Raw genomic sequence first — 21,324 nt, forward strand, 5'->3', positions numbered from 1 at the left:
GCAGTGGCTGGAGCTGAGATGAGCTGATCTGAAGCCAGGAGCTTTTTCAGGGTCTCCCATATGGGTGTAGTGTCCTGAGGCTTTCAGCTGCTCTTTAGTTTTTTTGCAGGACACAAGCAGGGAGCTGGATGGGAAGTTAGACCACTGGGACATGAATGGGCAACCATATAGGATCCTGGCGCATGCAAGACGAGAACTTCAGCCACTCAGCTGCCGCAATGGGCCCCATTCATTTTTTAATCAGCTGCATAGTCAATGGAGAGTTGTTTACCTGCCACAGTCAAAATTTACAACTGTACTGTGCAGAAAAGCACATTTCTCTGAGTTTTACAGTTCATTTCAACTCATACTGGTTGTTTTTGGACTTGGGGGAGTAACATCCTTAAAAGTGCCACTTCACGGCCCCATGATCTCTTTTGGAGTACTCTAGTTGCTTCATGTAAATGCTAAGCCAATCCCAAGTGGGAGTTTGCCTGACGTGCTGTTTTAGCTCTGCTGTGGGGTCTCCAATGTCCTCATCCTTCCTTAGATGGGCAGCTCCTGGTGGGATGCTTGTGTCCAGCCATGGTGCTGAAGGGGAGGGGTTTAGGGCTTGTTCTGCTCTCTGGTTCTTACTGGTTTGGGCTCCACCTGGGCTCTAGTGTCTTCTGATGTTGGATCCTGAGCTGTGCCTCATCTGGGGAGGTTTCCTGGGGGCAGTCACTGCAGGTGATGGGGACCCTATCCACTTGCTGCTGAGTCCTGATGTCTTTGATCACTAGCTGGAGACAGAAATAATCCCTGCCCTATCTTGTTATAGTCAGCACTGTTATTCAGATAAGACCACCAGGGACCAAGAAACTATGAAAACAGGCATGCTTTTATCTTTGAAAATAAATCCAAGCAGAAAATTTGCATGAACAGTTTTGGGAACACACACGTACCCTCTTGCATGCCTTCTGCCCTATTGGGGTTTTCAGTTATGTGTGTACCCTGTCTAGCCATACTCCTCCCACTCCCAGAAGCATTTGAAAGTTGCATACATGACAGGGCTTGCAGCTTCTCCTGGATTCTTGAATTTTGTTTTAGCCTACCCATAGTTCTTATTCTATTTCTAAAATGTATGGCTTCACAAGTGACAGGAGTCTGCTCCTCATATTCTGTGGCAGTCAGCTCTCTGTTCCTCTGCCTGCATGTTTCTTAAGTCCACAATACTACCTACTGTGGAATGAATGAATGGCCCTCCAAAGGATGTACCCCATGCCTACCCTTATGGAGACTGGTTAGGTTCTGACTCAGTTCCACAGGTACAAATTCCAATAATAGCAAGGACAGGGGTAGGACTACCCTAGCTGGATGACACCCCGGACAAGGAAGGACTGGCAGATTCGGTGCCTCTGGACTGGAGCTCATTTTTCCTCATTCTTCTATCTAACCTATTAGAACATCCAGCTAAATCTACCTCTGATGCATCCCTCACACTTGTCCCTTTTCTTTTTATTCCATTACCCCCTACCCTAAGGGGGTTCTGAAATGTCTTGACCTGGTTGCCTTCCAACCAGCTTTCTTGCTTCTGTTCTTGCTCAACTACAATCCATTTTCCACTTAGAAACCATGTTTATTTTTGCTGTATCAATTAACTTCCCAGTTTAAAAGCTATTTATATTCTGTTATAACTAGAGGAAAACTTCTGTGTTCCTTTTCAGGGCTCTCACAGTGTCCTTCCTGGGCTAGCACGGACTCTGCATTCTGTGCAGCTCCCCTCACTCCATCACTGTCTCCTTCCTGACCATGAGGCTTTTGCCCGTGTTCTTCCACTGGCCTGAGAGAACTTTCCTCGGCTCACTCTTTGTGTGGCTGGCTCTTTATGCTGTTTTAGTTTTCAGCTTAATGACAACTTTCCCAGAGTCTCTCTGTGGCCACCATAAATTCCTGTCCCCTTTAATTCTCTTTCACAGCAGTAGAATTTGCTCAAAATAGCACTTGCCACCATTGGGAACTTTAGAAACTGAACTTGCTTTTGCAATTTTATGATGTCACCCCAATTAGACTGGAAGCTCCAAAGAATTTGCTGTATGAATTTTGTAGGAGGGTGCTTCAAGAGCCTCATGGAAAGTGGAGAATATGAAAAAAACAAACAAACTCAAAATCATGTATTGATTTCAAATTTTTGCATCAAAATAGGCTTATCTTTTTACTCCGTTCCCATGAACGCCTGGAAGGGAGCATGCTCTGTCCCTGTGTTGTTGTTGCTGTGTTGCCAGCACTGAGCATCACGTGTGGTCCCCGTAAATTCTTAACGATCTGCTTAGTGAGTGAATAAGCTTATAGCAAAACACTTAAATAAAGGGCTAGCCTGGTTTAAAAGCACAGTTCTGGGCACATGAGTGTGCTTCATCTTCCTCCCTGCATGGCGTCCAGGTGTGTGACATTGGCACATGTGTTTGCTTCTTACATGCATGTGCTCTCACATTTATGCATGTATTGGGGAAAAGTTAAACTTCCTCCTCATTCCTGTTGGCCCCTTCCTCGCTCAGTCTGTTTTCTTTCCTTTTTCATATTCTATGGTTTTTTCCTTCTTAAAAGTCATATTGTGTTCACATTTGAGTTAAATCCAGCTCGGTTGCTTTCAACCTCCAGTAGTCATATTGTGACACTGTTGCTACTCGGTTTTCCTTTAGCCTTTAGTCATCTGATTGTATTCATTCATCCATGCATTTACTTTTCATTAAAAAAAAAACTCTACCATGTGACAGGTACTGTCTGAACTGCTTGGGGCAGAAACAAATCAAATAAAACCCTTCCTCCTTTACCCCAGATACAGAAAAAAAAGTAATAATGTGGAAACAATAGTTTTACCCACTTTTCTGTAGCCCTTGACCTTTTGTGCCCTAATCAACTATGTAAAGATTGTCAAAAATAAAGAAAAAAAATAAATTAAACCATTGTGGATGCAGTGAGATGCATGTGGATGAAGCTGAGGGCGAGGGGGCACAGCTTTGCTTCAGACAGGTGGGTGAGAACCTGGGTGGAATTCACTGTGTCTGTTGGTTGGGAATCTACAGACTGACAGAGATATTGTTAGCCCATGAACTTCTCAATTTGCCTCCGTCTGTAGGTGAAGATGCCTGTGTTTTACCTTCTACTGTTTTTTCACCCAAAGAGAAGGAGAGGAGGGGGGTGGTGACTTGCCTCCCGACCTCAGGACAGCAGTCATGAGGAGCACTGGATTTCCTAGGCAGGCCAGCTCAGAGAAGCCAGGAAACGTTTAGTGACCCCCGATGCCTCTGTTTGCTAGCTGAGACAACTGCCTTAGGGGCTGTTGGTTTTCATCCATGCCATCCTTTCCATGTCCATTTGTTCTGAAGTTTAGATAGACCCAAAGAAAGCGTATGGTTGAGTACAACTAACGGACAGTGAGGAGCATCCTTGAAACAATGTCAACCTATGTAGACAAAAGGGAATTTTGCTCAGAAAATTGAGGAATGCAGAGGCAGGCAACATCAAATGCTTGGTAGTCGGGGGTGGAGAACTTTCTCTACAGGTAGGTGACTAATTTTTCTTCTTCTTCTTCTTTTTTTTTAACGTTTAGGAAACCTGTGAGAAGAAGTCAAAAGCAGCTCTACAGTACAATGAATGACAATAGGTACTGGTATATTGTAAAAAAAAAAAAAAAATGGAGGGTTTCTGGACAAAGGCAGGCCAGGAATCTGGTGTAATTGTACATTGAGATTAGGAGGACAAGAAAGAGGAATATGGTATAGTTCTTTGTTCTCTTACATTCTAACACTAATAATTATGTCATAGTCTTTTAGAGGGTAATAGCTCTATAACATGTGCTTGACATTGAGCAAAGGATGAAAGCATGGTTTGGTATACAACTCCACCATAACATTTGCCATACAATTTGAATGTTGGGGCCTTCAATTTGATCTTATTTATCTTTAGCTTCTATCACATGCCAAAAATTCTCGAAAGAACCAATTCAGAAGGACTGCCAATTTTGAAAAAAATCTGTCTTTAGTTACTGATTTCTCTTACAGTCGGACTGAAACAGAAAGGAATCTGGAAGAAACCAAGAACAGATCGGCCATATCCCTTTTGGCTGCAGAGGAGGAAATAAATCAGCTAAAAAAGCAGTAAGGAAAAAAACTGGCAGGGTTTTTGCAGCCTGCTGATTAATTGTTGAACTTAGCTTTTTGGGTTTTTTTTTTTTTTGATGCTTTATTACAATATGAAAGAGTCTGCTCACAAAGAGAAAAAGAGACAGGATTCTCAATTACTGTTTCATGTATTTTTCTTACGGCAGCAATGGTGTCTAGGTACTATAGAAAGTACAACACAGTATAAAGAAATCTGAAAGCTCTCTTAATTCTGGTGTCAGTTGCTCTTACCATGCAACAGTCCTTCTCAGTAAAATAGATTTTAAAATGTGAGACTACTACAAAAAGTTCTTAGGAAATGGAATTAAAAGATAAATAGTGCATCTGGCACAAAATATTTTCGAAACTTGTGTATTTTTTTAATACAGTTTTTCCATGAATTTTCCAAGGTTCACTCAGATTTAAGATAAAGTACATAAGTGTACAACTAGGGGTTTAAAAAAAAATGTAGTTTTCCTATTTTCAGTAAGACAATTGTCCTGCAGACTTAGTTTTAAATAAACCCATTATATTTTATTACTTGGCTGTTTATCAAACATGGAATATTTACTTAGATACTAATTTTCAACATTGAGAATAGCTTTGGGATAATTTGGGGGAAAATCTTCAATTTTAATTTATTCCCTAAAGCTAAATTGCTAGAAGGAAAAAGTAAACAATGATCCTTTTAAACACTCCTTGATAGTAATTTCATTCCCCCACCCCCAAAAAACCAAATGGTAAGTATATTTTACACATATTACGTACACACTGCTCCAGTTCTGACTTTTTTCAGGAATACTCAGGCACCTTGGTTTAGTTCCTTTCTTTCTATTTGGTTCATTGATTATTTCATTTACTAATTTCTTATGACATCGGTTCTATTCTGGCCCAATTCTGATGTAGTTTTTAACTCTGCTGTGAATTTTATAATTCTACTTCCTTCCGTTCCAGTTTGTTTAGATCACTGTTATTTTCATCACAGCATGTTCTCTTCTTTTGGCTTTGATTTCTACCTACCCAGTGGACATGCTTCTTGTAACTGGAGGAGGCTGCAGAGTTTTTTTTGTTTGTTTGTTTCTGTGCTGCACCATTTTCATAGTCCACACTTCCAGCTAGTCTTGTGGATGTGGTTCCATTTCCATCATCATTTCCTCCGTATTCTATTTACTGAGAGGACTGAAGTGTTGGTGAGGCTGGGAGATGATGCCTTAGGCTAGCTTCTAGACTAGGATCTGAAGGGCATACGTTTTTGGAATTGTGTGTAGTTAGTATCAGGATAGTGAGAAACAACTATAGGACCCGAAGGTTATTCTGCTTTCACTAGAGAATCGTCCTGAGTTTCCTTTCCAGTGCAGGCATGTGGAGTGGCGCCCTGGCCCTGGAACTTCTCCTCCATGCTAATGTGTTCCTGTTTCCATCACATGTAGCAATAAGCATCGCCAGTAGCTTTCCAAGTGTGAAGTCTTACAGTGATTGTTACTGCTGCTTCTTCCTTACCTCCCTTCCCTTCCTTTCCTTCCTCCTCCTCCTCCACCACCTCTTCTTTTCTCTATGTCATCTCTATCCTGCCCCCTCCTCCCCTCTCTGTCTTTCTCCTCTTCAGGCTTAAATCTCTTCAAGCCCAGGAGGATGCTCGCCACAGGAGCTCAGAGCCCAGGCGCTCTGAACAGCGGAAATCTGAACCACGGGCCTCCAGGCGGAGCCCAGAAGAGCAGGACACAGATGTGATTTCTGACTATGAGAAACAGCTCCGAACCCTGAAGGACGAGATAGCCGTGCTGTCTGCTGAGAAAGCCAATCTCCAAGGAAGGTCTGACAAATTCTTACAGATCGTCTCATTTAAGCATTCCCTCTACCCCGCCTTCCCCCCACCCCCAACTTAATGGCAAAAGTCTGAACTGGGAAGGAAAAGAAACAGGAAAATAGTACCCCAGGCCCCAACAACATGGGACGTTTGAGTCATAAGGGAATTGTTTTTCTTCACCTGGACTCTCCCAGGGAGAGAGAAGACACCTCCTGGGTTGCCAGTACTTGGGCACCTATTAATCGTGGGCTGAGAAATAGGAGGGAGGTTCTTTCATTTGAAACAGGCTTGTGGGAGTCTGCAAAGCAAGTGGTGCCCATGTGGAAATAATGTTCCATAGCAGGAACCTCCTTTCGAGGCCTTGGAGTTCTCTCTCCGTCTGTTTGATGGCAGGCTATTTCCCTTGTTTGGCCTTTCTGTGAGGGGCCTCTGCACTGTGGGCATTGGCAAACAGCATTAATGAAAGTTTGCCCAAACCAACCTGCTCTTGACTGCCTCCATAGCACAGCGCTGCTCTGCTTTGCATGGTCTTTGATCTCATAGTTTCATTGCAAAAATTTCCCTTTTGGGGGTGGGGTTGGGAGTGGAGGGGAACTTTTCCTTTGAACCAGCTAGTCTGATAACTTACTTTGCACTTGGTGTAATACAAATAGACTTTGCATATTTGGTGGAAATATAGTTTTTAGTTTAAGAGTACAACTTTCATCAAGTGCTTCTGTAAGCATTAGTTGTCCTGGCCCTTCATCCCCAAACCCCAAAACAGGACAACAGTTATGTTTGTAAAAGCTAAGGCACAAGGAGGGGATGTGTTGCAGGGATCCTATTGGTGTGATGTGGTGGAACTGGATGAGAACAAGTATCTGCTTTGCCTTGTTCAGTCTGTCTATTCCATTTTACACCAACTACAAAGCCCATGGGATGTGCTTGTGTGCAGTGTTGGTCAGTGAGCTCAGGGTAAGCAGTACTAAAGGCTGGTTTCTCCTATACATCTGGCTCTTGCTAGCTGAGTTACCCCAGGATGAGCCCATGAGCCTCTCTGACCTTGACTCCTCTCTGTGAAGTGAGCAGTCTCCCAGAGTTGTTTAAAGGCTAACTGGAAGTTCTGCATGAGTGCAAGTACTTTACAAATCCTAAGCCACCACGCAGCCACGGAGTTATTCTTGTTTGCAGTTGAAATTCAGGGTTCTTTGCTATTTCTGCGGGGAGGAGAACCCGAATCCAGAAACCACAGGGAGGTGGGGGGGCGGTTTCTGGCTGATTTTTGCTCACCGACAGGTCGGACAGGAGCCGGTCTCCTAGCCCCAACGCTCGCAGCCGCAGCCAGAGCCAGATCCAGAGCCGCAGCCAGAGCCGCAGCCAGAGCCGAAGCCAGAGCCGCAGCCAGAGTCGCAGCCGGTCTGCCAGTCCCTCTGCCGCAGTCGCCAAAATCAGGAGCCCGTCGCCCAACCGGGCCAAGCTGTCCAGTGTGGCGCGCAAAGCAGCCCTCCTTTCTCGCTTCAGCGATGCCTATTCCCAGGCCCGCCTGGATGCGCAAGGCTTGCTGCGGCGCTGCATCGACAAAGCGGATATGGTGCAGCGAATCATCTACATCGCCACCGTGGTACGTGTGCATCTGTCGCCCGGTTGGTCCCCGGGAGCTTCAGACCCACTGGGGGGCAGTGGAGGGGACAACGGTGTGGTGGGAGATCCGGAGGTCTCCAAAGGAAGAGAGCAGCACAGATTCCCTGACTTTGCTTTGCCTCCCTTCTTTCCTTCTATCGCAAATATTTGGCGACGAGTCATTTTTCACGGTCAACAACACTGCACTCCTTCACGCGTTACTTATATTTACCAGACATTTGTTGAAGAAGGACCTGTAAACAGATGGCCATCTCCAGTGGGTGTCTATGAAGTTGAAATTGCTTTGCACCTTTTGTCTTATGTGGGCACATTCGTGTGTGCGTGTGCACACACACACACGCACACATACACACACACACAGACGTTTTTGTTTGTTTTGCTAGGAATGATCACTTGGTTTCTTTCAAGTCTTAGAGGGAAAGAAAATCATGATTGTGGTTGTGTTAACTCTTCCGTTTAAGAGTGATCGCTAAGGCCATCACCCTAAACTAAGAATCCAAGGGATGTAGTTTAGCCCACCAGTGAGGACTCCAGAGTTTGATTCCCACTCTAGTTCCTGCAGTCATGTCAGGGAGGCAGCACCGACAGCTCAGCTGGTTGGCTCCCTTGGGCTGAGCCTTGGGCTGAGGTCCCAGCTCCTGGCTTTGGCAGCTGTAGGCATTTGTGAATAAACCAGTGGGTGAGAGCTCACTTTCATTCTCATAAATTTAAAAAAAAAACAAACCCAACTTTTTTTTTAAAGTACTCAAATATAATCCTGATTTACAAAGCAAAACTTCCATTTGCTGATTCACTCCCCAAATGATCACAATGGCTGGAGCTGAGCTCATCCGAAACCAAGAACCAGAACCAGGAGCTTCTTCTGGGTCTCCGACATGGCTACAGGGTCCAATGGCTTTGGGCCGCCCTTGACTGCTTTCCTAGGCCACAAGCAGAAAGGTGGATGGGAAGCGGGGCTGCTGGGATTAGAACTGGTGCCCATATGGGATCCTGGCACTTTCAAGATGAGGATTTTAGCTGCTAGACTACCGTTCCGGGACCCTACTTGGGTCTTTAGACAAAGCAGCTCACCATTCCTAGGTCCTTATGCCATCTCATTGATTATTCATTGAACTGGTTAGAACCCTGAAATCAGAGCTCTGCTCTTTCAGGCACAGTTGAGTTTTCCTAATGCCTGTTGCATAAAAAGGATGAAAGTTTCTGGAGTTAATATATGCAAGAAAGCATACCTGACTTGTTATGTATTTACAAAATACAAATGTGTTGCTCTTATTTCTTGTGAAATAAGAAGCCTTCCAAGCAGAGGATTTATTTCCTTGAATCTCTGCCCTGTCCCACCACTTGCACACAGAAGTACCAGAGCAGAGGTGAGTTATCTTGAAATCAGTGAGTGTGAATTGTCATAGCCAGTGGGGTCTCCTTATTTGTGAAGGTGATGTTCCAATGAGCACCTGAAATCACTGAAAACACTGAGCCCTGTGCATGTAACGTGCTTTCATGTATACACATATATACCAACAATGAGGCTTAATTTATAAAAGAGACACACCAAGAGATTAACAACAATAGCAATAGAAAGCAATAGAAAGTTCTTCATATGTGCTCTCTCAGTGTTTTAAAATCATATTTTATCATTGCACTATAGTAGAATTTTGAGCCACAATTGACTATAGGTAACTGAACCCATGGGGAAGGGAGGACTACTGGATGTGTTTATGTATTTTTCAAAATGTATTTTCTCCTAGAATAAAATACTTTTGATCAAGTTCATTTAGTTGTCAAGAGACCAATATGTTGTTGAATTTTTTATTCTTTCTGATTCCTTGCATTGGACCTCTTTCCCCACCTCTTGCCACTGAACAAATGTGCTGTGTTTTTACACGCAGGAGGCATTCCATGTAGCTAAAATGGCTTTCAGACATTTCAAGATCCGTGTGCGGAAGTCACTGACCCCGTCCTACGCGGGGTCGAATGACTTTGAGAATATTGTCTCAGACTACATCATTTGTCATCTTGATCTCTACGACTCCCAAAGCAGTGTGAACGTGAGTGTGGGATCTCTCGGGAGGGCTTCCTCCCACTGCTGGTGTCTCCTCTGGGTGTTGAGAACTCAGGAACCATTGCAGTACTTAGTATTGTTTCTATGTGATGGGAGGCAAGAAAGGAGAAGCAACCGATTCCCTAGCGGGGCTGGTCATTGTCGGCTCTTTCTTGGACATTTTAACAGGAAGAAAAAAGTTCTGAGCCTTGGAGTTCTATTCTATAGTTAAACTGGGAGACAGAATGCCGTGGTGCTTCAGAGCAAGGATTTTGAGAAAATGTGCATCACATCCTGACCCTGCCACATGCCTGCTGTGTGACTTCACACATTTGCTTAATTTATCTGTGCCTTTGTAAGCTAACCTTTAAGTGGAAACAGCTGTGGTCATTACCTGGTGAAATTATTGAGAGAAAGCGGGCGGGTCATTTGCTTAGGGCAATACTTGTCACATTCTTGGTAATTTTTAAGGGCTATGAACACATCAGAGTTTTGTTTTGGTATACCATATCCACTTAACCAGAACAGAAAAGAAAGTAATACACAAAGTCCCAGGTGATTTTGTTGCCTGGATCTTCTAGAGGCGTGTCCCTGGCCTCCAGTGTTGGTGCTCTGGTGTTTTCTTCTGTCCTGTTGAGTGGCAGCATCCTTCTCCTTTGAGCATGTTGGGCATGTTGCGCATGTTGGGTTCACTCATGTGCCTTCTCCCCATCAATCAGAACATCCCTAGGGTGCTGGAGTATCTTGTCAACAGTTGGTAACAAGACAATGCCATCTCTTGTTTTTCAGGATGTGATCCGAGCCATGAATGTCAACCCCAAGATTTCATTCCCTCCTGAGGTAGACTTCTGCCTCCTCAGCGACTTCATCCAGGAGATATGCTGCATCGCGTTTGCCATGCAGTCTTTAGAACCACCTCTGGATATTGCATTTGGGGCAGATGGAGAGATTTTTAATGATTGCAAGTAAGAAACACTGGAGAAGACACTAAGGGATGCCTTATTAGTGCCTGGTCTTGTCTCCATTCTCTGGGCATTGCTTATGGAAAGGAGCTGTGAGTGGGGAGAGCAATAGATGTCATGTGCTTGCTAGGCCCTGCAGTGTGCTCCCCTCCATTACATGGCAGAGCCCTCTCCTAGTGCCATTTGCCATTGAGCACATCATCTTTGGGAAGAATTAATGAGTACCCCAAAACTGCTCGAAACCTTTTTTATATAAAGAAATATTATGTGTAAATACAATTGTATATCACATTTTATTACTTTTTTTTAAGACAGAGAAGCTTTATTTGTGAAAGTGATCAGGTGAGTGTGGAAAGAAGAGGGAAAGAGAAGACTTCTCCCAGAAGAGGGCAGGAGAAGGGGGTCCTTCTTGAGAGAGGGAGAGACACTGAAGGTTTTCAGAAGGATCTTGGGGTTTTATGCATTCCTAATACTCAGGAAGTGTTAGTCTGGGTCTCTGTTCAGGTCATAGAATTATGGGCTGGAGGGCGCCTAGCATCCCTGCACACTTGATGATAAAGCACAATGATGGGCTTTCTGGTTCAGTGTAATGCATCATATTTTCTTGTCGTTAATCTTTCTGGTTTCTCCCTGTTCACTGCTGTCAGCATGCATCCACTCATGGAAGAGCTAGATGTTAGGACAATGTATGAATCCTGTTGGTTACCTAAAAGAAGACATTATCTTAATCCTCCTGCCTTTACTGCTTTCTCTTATGGAGGATAGACAGTGCCACTCTGAAGCACTCACCTGTTTTAGTTTATGGAGCCTGCACATTTACAGACATTGGACTTTCGCTTATCCAGTTGAGTTACCTGAGCCATCACCACTGCCTCCAGGATCTGCATTAGCACAAAGACAAAACTGAGCTGGGAATGAAGCCCAGCTTCTCCAGTGTGGGACAACATTTGAAACTGGTGTCTTCACTGCTAGGCTGAATACCTGCCTTCTACTTCTTTCTTCCCTCTCTCTTCCCTTCTCCTTTTCTTCCTCCCTCCGTTCCTCCATTTCACTTTGTCTCCCTCTTTCCCTCCTCCCTTTCTTTTTCCTTCCATTCCCTATCCTCCTTTCTTTCCATTCTTCCTTCCTTTCTTTCTCTTCTTATCTTTTTTTCCTACTTCCTGCTTTATAACACTCTTGACTCATTTTAAGTACAACTTAAATCTATTATGGTCTTACTTGTACTGTGACTAAGTCATATTTTGGGCAGCTAAATACTTCTTAGACTCAACTTCAAGATTTTAAGTGTGTTCACACTGGAGTTTTTGTTATTAGCTCCAGCTTATTGTTCCAACCTACTGAGGTGTTGAAGTTTTTTTTGGTACTGTTATTTGTTATAATTTCTTCTTTTGCTATCTGCCCCCACCTTTGAGCACATGTTCTACATTTATAACAAGTTATTGATAAACTTGACATCACTGCATTAAGAGGGAGCTCTCGTCATCATTCAGATTCCCATTGACTCATTATTCTTCCCTCTTTAGATATGATCATTGAGCCAGTCTCCAGTCCACCTACTTGTTTATTATCCACCTGTGTTTCTTTTATTTTGTTCAGAGGGATAGTGTGCGAGATTTGGTAGGAATCTTACAGGCTTCACATAATTTATGTCTCCAGATGTTTCCTGAATTGTAGTTCTTGTGATCCTGAAAATAAGAATAAACTGGAGTGATAGCCTTGGTCCCAACGTCCATGCTGGGGCTTAAATACCACTGGTTCCTATTCTGAAGGCCCACAGTCATGTTCATCTAGGTTTGGGTGTAATGTAATGATGTCTCCTGTCCGCTCCCCACCCCCCCCAACATGCTACATAATGGCAGTGGCCTACCCTTCCGTTCTTACTGCTTGCCTCTTTGCACCAGGTACCGCCGCAGCTATGACTCCGATTTCACAGCTCCACTGGTTTTGTATCATGTGTGGCCTGCACTCATGGAGAACGACTGTGTCATCATGAAGGGAGAAGCTGTCACCAGGAGAGGGGCTTTTGTACGCTGGCCTTGCATAGTGACAATTCAACCCAAGTGTTTGATTCACAAGTTCGAGAACATTTATAAACCCGGAGATTCTATAAAGGAAATTCATAAAGAGTTGGTTTGATAATAGTTCATACCAAGGAGGGGAAGCAGATGGTCTGAGAAATAATAGTATTTCCCCCTTTGATTTTCCCACAATTCTGCATCATTTGCTGCTAGTGATAACTCCATTGGTGGCTTTGTAGGATACAGGCTTTTGGTAATTCTAAGCATTGAAAAGTGACTTACTATCGGGAAACCATTTGTCAAAATTTTGCTGCCAATTCTCCGTTTTGGGAAACTGAATGTGCCATTTTTCTCTCCTTGGAATGATGTATAGGGAGAGGAGGGGGGAGGCAAAGAGGGTTGAGAAGATGGAGAGAGAAGAGCCAATCAGCTTTGAAAGTTGCTTCTTATATACATTGGTTATGGAATACTTTAGAAATGTTAAACAGTTGAGGTGTCTTTAAGTGGAATTTTAGGGTTGTGTGTGTGTGTGTGTGGTTGTGTGTGTGTTGATGTGCCTGGGGGAGTGGGGCTGGAATTGGTGGAATGAGTGCTTGGAAATTCTCTTTTGTTATTGTTAAAGATTGATTTTATTTGAAAGACAGGGTTACAAAGAGAGAGAGATAAAGGTAGGGACCCTCCATCTTTTGGGTCACTTCCTAAATGACTGCAATGTACAGGTCTGAGCCAGATGGAAGTCAGGAGCTGGAAGCTTCTTCCAGGTTGTGGAAAAAGGAGCCCAACCACTTGGCTGCTTTCCCAGGTTCACTAGCAAGAAGCAGAATAAGAAATAGAATAACCAGTACTCCAACTGGCACCCTTGTGGGATGCCATCATTGCAACAGGCAATTTTACCTGCTACTCCAAAATGCTGGCCCTATAGTTTGTATTGTGTCATTTTTATGATTACATTTCCTAGAAAGAAAAAATCAGTTCTGAAGTGAAGTCCTGTAGTGTGGAGTAAAGCCACTCTGGCTGCTTTCTGTCCTTGTTCCCCTAGAACGGGTGAATGGAGGAGCTGCTGAGTGGCAGCTCAGCCCACTTACATTGAAGGCGAGTCCTTTCTTTTCAAAAATGGCAACAGAGAATTTTTGCAGTTTAAAAATCCCCAGCGAATACTATCATAACAAAAATTGCTGTCCTATGAAGTCCTTAGAATTGGATTTTGTAGCTCTGATCATTACAGGTGCTGCATAGTGAATGATCTCACAAAACATTTTTTTTGCCCTTACAACCATCACTGTCCATTAAGAAACTCTCATTATGCAAATCTGATTTTAGCTCATAGAGTTTTTGAGAGTAGATGGGCAAAAATTGTGTTTCATTTATTTTATTCAGTGATACCTATCTGTGTAGCCATTACTTAGGACCCAAGCACTGTGTTTAAGGGTGAGGAATTTTTTGCAATCAATAAAACCCACAAAAATCCCTTGCCACACAGAGCTTACATTCTCCAATGCCTGAAAGCTCAAACACAAATTCTTAGCAGCTTACTCATAGAATCAATTTCACTAGGTCCAGGAACCTAATATTCTCTAGTTCATTGGAGGAGAGATTGTATGGGTGAAGTTCCCTAAGTCATTGCCAGATACTAGGCAGTTCTAGGAATGGAAGGGAGCTTACAAGCTGGTCAGGAATGGGCAAGTATTATGATCTCATCAGTAGAACTGGTCATTCGTGGGATCTGCCTGTTGCCTTAAGCTATCTGAACTTCCCCAGACTCCTGACCATTTACCTTGCCCTCTCTTTTTTTTCCAGTGGAATTCCGTACGGTCTGTAACTCGGTGTCGAAGCAGGAGTTTGAGTCCAGTCTGTCCTCGCAGCCGTATTGGTCTAAGCACGGTACATAGCTGTCTAATCATTTTTATCCAAAACTTCCTGAGGTCAATATTTTGTTTGCTTTAATAGTCACCTATAAGAAAGTGATTATGAATTGATAAGTAGAAAAGAACCTTCTGCAATAACATTAACCACCAAATGATGGTCAAACTACTGTGGGCTAAGGAGTTCATTAGACTGGAATGAGTGAAATAGAGATGTTTTTGCACAAATTACTTTAAAAAAATAATAGAATTTATTTTATAATTTTATTTCTGTCTTTGGATGGAATGCACTATTAAAGATCAGATAGTCCTTTTTAAAAAATTATCTGTTTTATTGGAAAGACAGATCCACAGAGAGAAGGAAAGACAGAAAGATCTTCCATCTGCTGGTTCACTCCCCAAGTGGCCATGATAGTCGGAGCTGAATCATTCTGAATCCAGGAGCCAGGAACTACTTCCAGGTCTCCCATGTCTGGAGTCACAAGACTTTGGGCCATCTCTATTGCTTTTCCAGGCCATAAGCATGGAGCTGGCTGGGAAGTGGAGTAGTTGGGACATGATCTGGCACCCATATGGAATGCTTGCATGGGCAAGGCAAGGATTTAATCACAACCGTTGCAGTGGGCCCAGATAGTCTTCTAAATACACAATGTGGACAAGACCCTGGTTTCTGTAGAAATTATTGTGAAAATTTGGAGAAATTGCTCAGATGGTCTGAACTTTTTTTTTTTTAATTTTTTATAAAATTTTATTTTGACATTCTTTACATAGTTAATTAGGGTAAGAAGGTTCAAGGGCTACATGAAAGTGGATAATACTAGTATGTTTTCCATATTGTTACCTTCATGTTTAAAGGAGGTTGTTTAAGGGAGAAGGCCCGCCCAATTTCCCACCCTCCCCAGGTCCCGGATGTAGGGCATGCGCTGAGGTTCTTGCTCAAGTGGTTTTGATATTGCAACAGTTATGAATCGTTGTCAATCTTGCCACTCCAAGCACTATGAGGGCTTTGAAAAATCCACTGATTGACATAGAAGATGGTCTGAACTTTATGAAGTACATTTCAGGAATTCATTTCTCCCAACTTTATAGTAGGAAAAGATAAGATTAATTTCTGTATGTGTTAATTCTAATAATATCCCTCAAATTATTATGAATCATCACTATTGGTTTATTCCAATACCAATATTTAGTCAATGCCTTTTGGCTAGACCAAGACATGTAGGTGTTATATAGGCTAACAAGCCATTGTTCCTCTTCTGAAAATTCTTTAAACATTTCTTCATCTGGGTTGAAGAGAGAGAGGTGGAGGAGAGCCATGTATGGCAACCCTAAACTTCTACAAAATTGTCTCCAGCAGCGCAGCTGCATAAAGTTGCAAGACCTCACCAAAACAAAACCTGAGATAAGCAACAAAGTCCTGGGGTTAGGAAGACTAGCCATTCTTACTGAGTTCAATAGGCTCTGTCATTGTGCTGCTTCTCAAGCATGCCTTCTGTAAGTGCTGGAGGTAGGGTTTGGGAAGGATGAAAAAATAACTAAAAGAGATTCTCTTTCCTGAGTGAATGACAGTATAGGAGGAGAGAAATGAACTGAATGGGGTCCAGTCTGTAAGTAACGATGAAGTCCACCTTGTGACACAATGCTATGTAGCCAGCATAGGAGCCAGAGGTTGCTTCTGAGTCTGACAGTGCGGGAAGGGCCTTGGTGTATGATTTAGTGTTTGAGAAAGGGTAGGATTTCTAGGGTCCAGGGAATTGGAGAGGCATATTAAAGTGGAGGAAAAGGCATGGGAATTACTAACGAAGTGGGGAAGACATGCCTTTAACAGTCCTTTTTCTCTTTGAGATCTTATAGTAGCTTAATGATCCCAATTTTCAAATAGGATAGTATATTTAGTAAACTGATAAATAAAAAAGAAATGTTGGGAACAGTATCCTAGGGGAGTCACAGTTCTTGCCATTCTGAGAGGAAATGGCCTACTGGAAGAAAGAGTGGTGTTAGGCTCCATGTGCTCAACCCTGGGGCACACTGAGTGAGGATTGTTAGGGGAAGGCTTGTCTGTGGCAGTGTCGCTTGCTCAGTCCTTGCACTTATCTGGGCCCGCTCTGCCTCTCTTTCCTTCTGTGTAAGAGAGGACCAACAAGTTTCTATTTTTTTTTTTCTCAAGGGTAAGCCAGCTTTCTCATCTCATCATTCTCACCCCACAGTGAAACTGGGTACAAGCAAAATCCAAGACAAGTGTTTTTGGTTGGTCTGGTTTGGGAATTTTTGAGATCCCAATTCATCCAGAACAAATTCCATCTTCATCAGCATCTGTTTAACTAAAGGGTTTGAAAGCCCGAGCCAGCACAGTACTGGCAGCTGGTTATTTCTGAGCTCTAACTGACATGACAGTGCCTGTGGGGCTTCTCACTTGGTGAAAGTAAAGGCAAGATCTGAAAAAATGGCTCTTTTCTGGCTGCTGGGAACCTTAACAGGGCAGAGCTTTGGACACCTGGAATAATTTATGATAAATTCACCAGAGATATAGCTCTAAGAGTTAAGTATTGTTTCCTACAAAGCACTTTATTCGATATGGCTGCTCCTAAGCCGTTGCACCAACTTTTATCAATAAGATGATTCAAAACAAACTGTGTTTCGATTTACTCTAATGAACATTGATGACATCACTGTGGTCAACCCTGGGGGAAAAAAAATCATAGTTCTGGAGTGCCTCTGAGACTTTAGGAAAAAACATTTCAGAAGGATTCATCCCTTGAGCTCCACCATTCACATCTCATTTTTGTGTTTTCCAGTTATCTCGAAGTCGGAGCCCTTCTCCAATACGATGTACATTGCCAAGTAAGTGAGATGGTACCAATGGATCTGGTTCTTTTGTGGTTTTCACATTGTGCACCCAAATGAATGTTTGCTTTTTAAAAAGCATTCTTTCCCCATACCCACACCTTGCAGCCCTGGGCCCCCTTTGCTGGTCATTCCTTAGTAAATCTGTAGGAGAATATTCTAGTTGTAAGGTTTTATGGCTGTAAGCCTAGCTCAAGCATCTGCTTTCTTTTAGGTGTATACAAAAGAAAATCTAAGGAAGGAGCCAGAATAATGAGCTATGTGTCTTTCTCCCTAGGGTTTTAAAGCCACCAGATGTGCTCCTTTGGCACAGTCCACCATCACAACCAACATCTGCAGTCTCCATCTACCCGCCTTATCTGCCTCCGTCCTCACTTACCTTAATGTGAAAAGGCAATTCTGTGTACCACTCCACAGAGACAGTTAAATGCTTTGGCTTAGCGCATTTGTAACTGTAGATACATTGCATTTCATTTTATATTTTATAGATACAAATTGCATTAATTTCATAAAAATGATTGCATAGGTGTTTAGGATCATATTCATTTGAAGCAAAATCCATTATGAAGGTTCTAGACTTCTATGCTGAACTAACCAGGCTCTTTGAAAGCAATTCTGTGAGCAAACATGGAAAGTCTTTGAGTCCAGGAGAAAGGACAAATTAGTTCCCAGGTTAACCATAAATGTTATAATTGTTGGCATCAGCTATTACTGTGAAACCAATATTGGGTTTTTAAACTCCCTTTTAAGCTTTGGATGATAGCCCTACTCAAAGATTGGAGAAGTTCTGTGGATAGCAGCGAATTAAGTCTAAATGCAGAAGATGGTAACTAAAGAAAATCATGCTGGTTAGCTCGCCTTGCTGTTCTAGAGAGTGCCTGATTTGGTTGAGTATTTAATGTTGAAGCTACTCAGTTGAGAGAATTTTCCTTCTTCATTGTTGTGAGGCAGTAATTTGATTAGAAGCCAGGTTTTAGACAAAGGCTCATCATTTCCTGTTTATTTTCTGGCAATGTTTCATACTGTTGTAATGCAGGCATTAAACACAAAGTTGTCAGGGACATGCCCTGTACCTATTTTGCCTACTTGTTTGCAGATCAGACCTCGTAGGGGCTATCTGACCAAAATCCCTAAACTCAAGAGGGGGCCCATTTATTGACTACAACTTGAGAATGTATCCCTTGATTTGCTCACTGTCAAATGCACTCAAAAGTACACATTCTAGATAAGAATACAAAGTGCTGCTTTCCTGAGATAAGTGCTGTTCCTGCCTTGTTTGTCACCTTCAAACCAGCTTTACATGCAAGCCTTACAAATGACTGTTCCCTCTGGAGACCTCTTGCAGTGAAACCCTGACTTGGCCATGGCTCAGTTTGAAAAAGTGTATTGCCAAAATCAGCACCTGAGGCCTTTCAGGTGAAAAACAAACAAGCTTTTATAAAAATTTTGTGCCTAAATGGGAGGAAGATGGGGACCTACTTGGTCCCTGCCCTTCAAATCTAGTGGTGACAACTCATACTGAGAGGTGTGAGTTTAATTTTTCTCCTTCTGGACGTGTTTGTCTTCATCCGTTTGAGGCCATGTAAAGTGGTGGAAGGAGCGGAAGGAGCATGCTAGGTGCCTGGATAACTCCTAGTCCCAGTGTGGTCGTTAGTTGGCTTTGTAGCCTTGATAAGTTACTTCACCTCTCTTGAGCCCAGTTCCATTGCAAAATGAGCAGGTTGGATGAAATTGCTGGTTCTCTGAATCCTGCACAGGTTCACTGCTTCCTATACTCAAATACTCTGAATTTCCAGAAATAAAAGTTGAAGTTAATCTATATGCATGTATCATTTCAACAGTGAATACCATAATTATAACATTAAAGCAGAAAAAAAAGGAAAGCGATTCTTTAAAAAAAATGCATTTCAGTACAAAATCCTTAATATATCCTTAATATAACTCCATGTAGAATCACCAACTACAAATCAGATCAATGAATATTGTTTTGGCAACGGAAGATCACAGCATTAACGCTGTCCAGACCTTTCTGAAGCAATGGGCAATTCTTAGTCTTGCCTTGATTTACACAGCAATTGCATTTCTGGAAAATTCAGCATGTTTTAAAACTATGTAATAGTTACTCTGAGTTGTGTATGTTATATGTTAAAAGGTCATGTCTAAAATCTCATCAAATATTGGAATGCCTACTGTGGGGAGCGGACGACCCCACGTGTATGTTAGGCGGTCACAAGATGGCGGCTGGCCGGCTGGCTGAGGGCCAGGCAGCGGGATTTGTCCCGCCTTCTATGAGTTTAACGTTACATCCAGTTGCATCCTTTTGTGATTCTGTTGTGAAGAGCCAATCTGACGGAAGAAATGGAATCATAGAGGAAGTTTGTAGTAAGAAGTTAGGGTAAGTTGGCTGTGATTTGTAGATTGCTACAAATATTTGGGGTTCAACACGTTAATAATAAGGGATGCTGGGTGTGGGGGAAATGGGGTCTCTTTGTAAAACTCCACAATTTTTGTTTTATAATTTTAAAAGCATTCCAAAGTGAGAAGCTTCAAATAAGAAGTATAGCAAGTTTAAAAGAGAAAATGGTACACACCAATAAAATGATTTAAGTACATTAATTTGTATGAAGCTAATATTTGTATAAAATCTATAAAAGGGAATAGGATATGAATATTATGGTGAAGTACACAAGGGAAAGTAAGCCTATAATGGCACCTGCAGGTGAATAACTCCGTCCTTTGACACACATTTTTTGTGCCTCTCATCTAAGATTGTTGAGTGTTGAGGGCGAGAAGGGAGGATGATACTTAATAGTACAGACACCTTGTATACCATGGCTGTGTGCCTCTCCTGCTGTCTCTCCAGGTAACAGGGCACTTTGAAGACCACTCTTACTCATTTTTGGATAGCCCACATACACTTTCTCACAGGACAGATGACTGCTAGTAGCATTCTATGGTTTGGGCTGAGTGGAAGATTTCTTGGTGGTATTGCTCAGAAAAATTTTATGTCTATAATGAAGACTAAGATGTTAGGGAGTTTTCTTTTTAATATGACTTAAGTAGTGCCTTTAATGTAGAATTATCAGGAACAATTCTTTCCTGGCCTAGATAGGTTCCTCTGCCTAGGTTTTTTTTTTGTTTGTTTGTTTTAGATTTATTTTACTTGGAAAGTCAGAGTTACAGAGACAGAAGGAGAAACAAAGAGAGGGAGAGATCTTCCATATGCTGGTTCACTTCCCAAATGGCTTCAATGACCAAAGCTGCACCAAACCGAAGCCAAGAGTCAGGAGTTCCTTCCAAGTCTCCCAGGTGGTGTTGCTTGCCGAGGCCTTATGCAGGAAACTGGATTGGGAAGTGGAGCAGCTGGAATGCAAACTGGATCCCGTATAAGATGCTAGTGCCAATGGCAAAAAATTAGCTGGCTATGCCACTGCACCAGCCTCAGGGAGCTTTTTATTGGAATCTAAGTCCAAATATACCATTGAAATGCCAAAGAACTGAAGTGTGTTGGCCTTAATACTGGAAGTAAAGCAGAATCTCATTTTCTTATTCCACAATGAAATGTAATGACACAATTTCGGATCTAAAACCACCCACTGATGTCAGCATGGCCTTGATACCTGCCAAGCCCTGACCATTGCTTACCAAAATGGACGGTGATCTCCTTCTTATGTCTGGCAGACAACCAGTGAATGAGATCAATGGGTATGGTACTGGCTTATTTCATTATAACAAGCCATAATTTTAGGGATACAATTGATATGATGCATGCAAATATGATCTAAAACATAGTAATTGGACAAGTGTGAGATGATCTCAGTAGCCCTGAACAAATCAGATCATCTGGCTACTGCTTTCTGGCATTGGATTGCTGGGACTAGGGTGCTGTAATTCTGTCTGTTTACTCCTATCTTTTAGCATAGGTGATAAATTTAGAGTCATATGGTTGGTCCAGCTCTCCTCGTGACAAGCCTGCAGTTAGAATGGGAATGTGTTACTTGATGGCTCACTGTGCATTTCAGAAGCATTTGCTGATGTTGTCAAATGATGCT

The 21,324-nt window shown here is 42.5% G+C and overlaps 1 protein-coding gene across 1 annotated transcript in view; it reads left to right on the forward strand.

Annotated features, from left to right (window-relative positions):
- Positions 1-17,714, forward strand: part of SPATA18 (spermatogenesis associated 18) — a 30,637-nt gene extending 12,923 nt beyond the window's left edge. The window contains exons 5-13 of the mRNA XM_040966201.1: positions 4,023-4,118; positions 5,728-5,934; positions 7,204-7,528; positions 9,435-9,593; positions 10,376-10,551; positions 12,450-12,573; positions 14,364-14,447; positions 17,224-17,269; positions 17,550-17,714. Of these exons, the coding sequence (XP_040822135.1) occupies positions 4,023-4,118; positions 5,728-5,934; positions 7,204-7,528; positions 9,435-9,593; positions 10,376-10,551; positions 12,450-12,573; positions 14,364-14,447; positions 17,224-17,269; positions 17,550-17,557 (1,225 nt within the window). The 3' untranslated portion in view covers positions 17,558-17,714. The remainder of the gene's footprint in view (positions 1-4,022; positions 4,119-5,727; positions 5,935-7,203; positions 7,529-9,434; positions 9,594-10,375; positions 10,552-12,449; positions 12,574-14,363; positions 14,448-17,223; positions 17,270-17,549) is intronic.
- The last annotated feature ends 3,610 nt before the right edge of the window (positions 17,715-21,324 follow it).

Source organism: Ochotona curzoniae, unplaced genomic scaffold (genome assembly GCF_017591425.1).
Source record: "Ochotona curzoniae isolate NIBS_2020 unplaced genomic scaffold, NIBS_Ocur_1.0 scaffold_4505, whole genome shotgun sequence".
Taxonomy (NCBI): Eukaryota; Metazoa; Chordata; class Mammalia; order Lagomorpha; family Ochotonidae; genus Ochotona; species Ochotona curzoniae.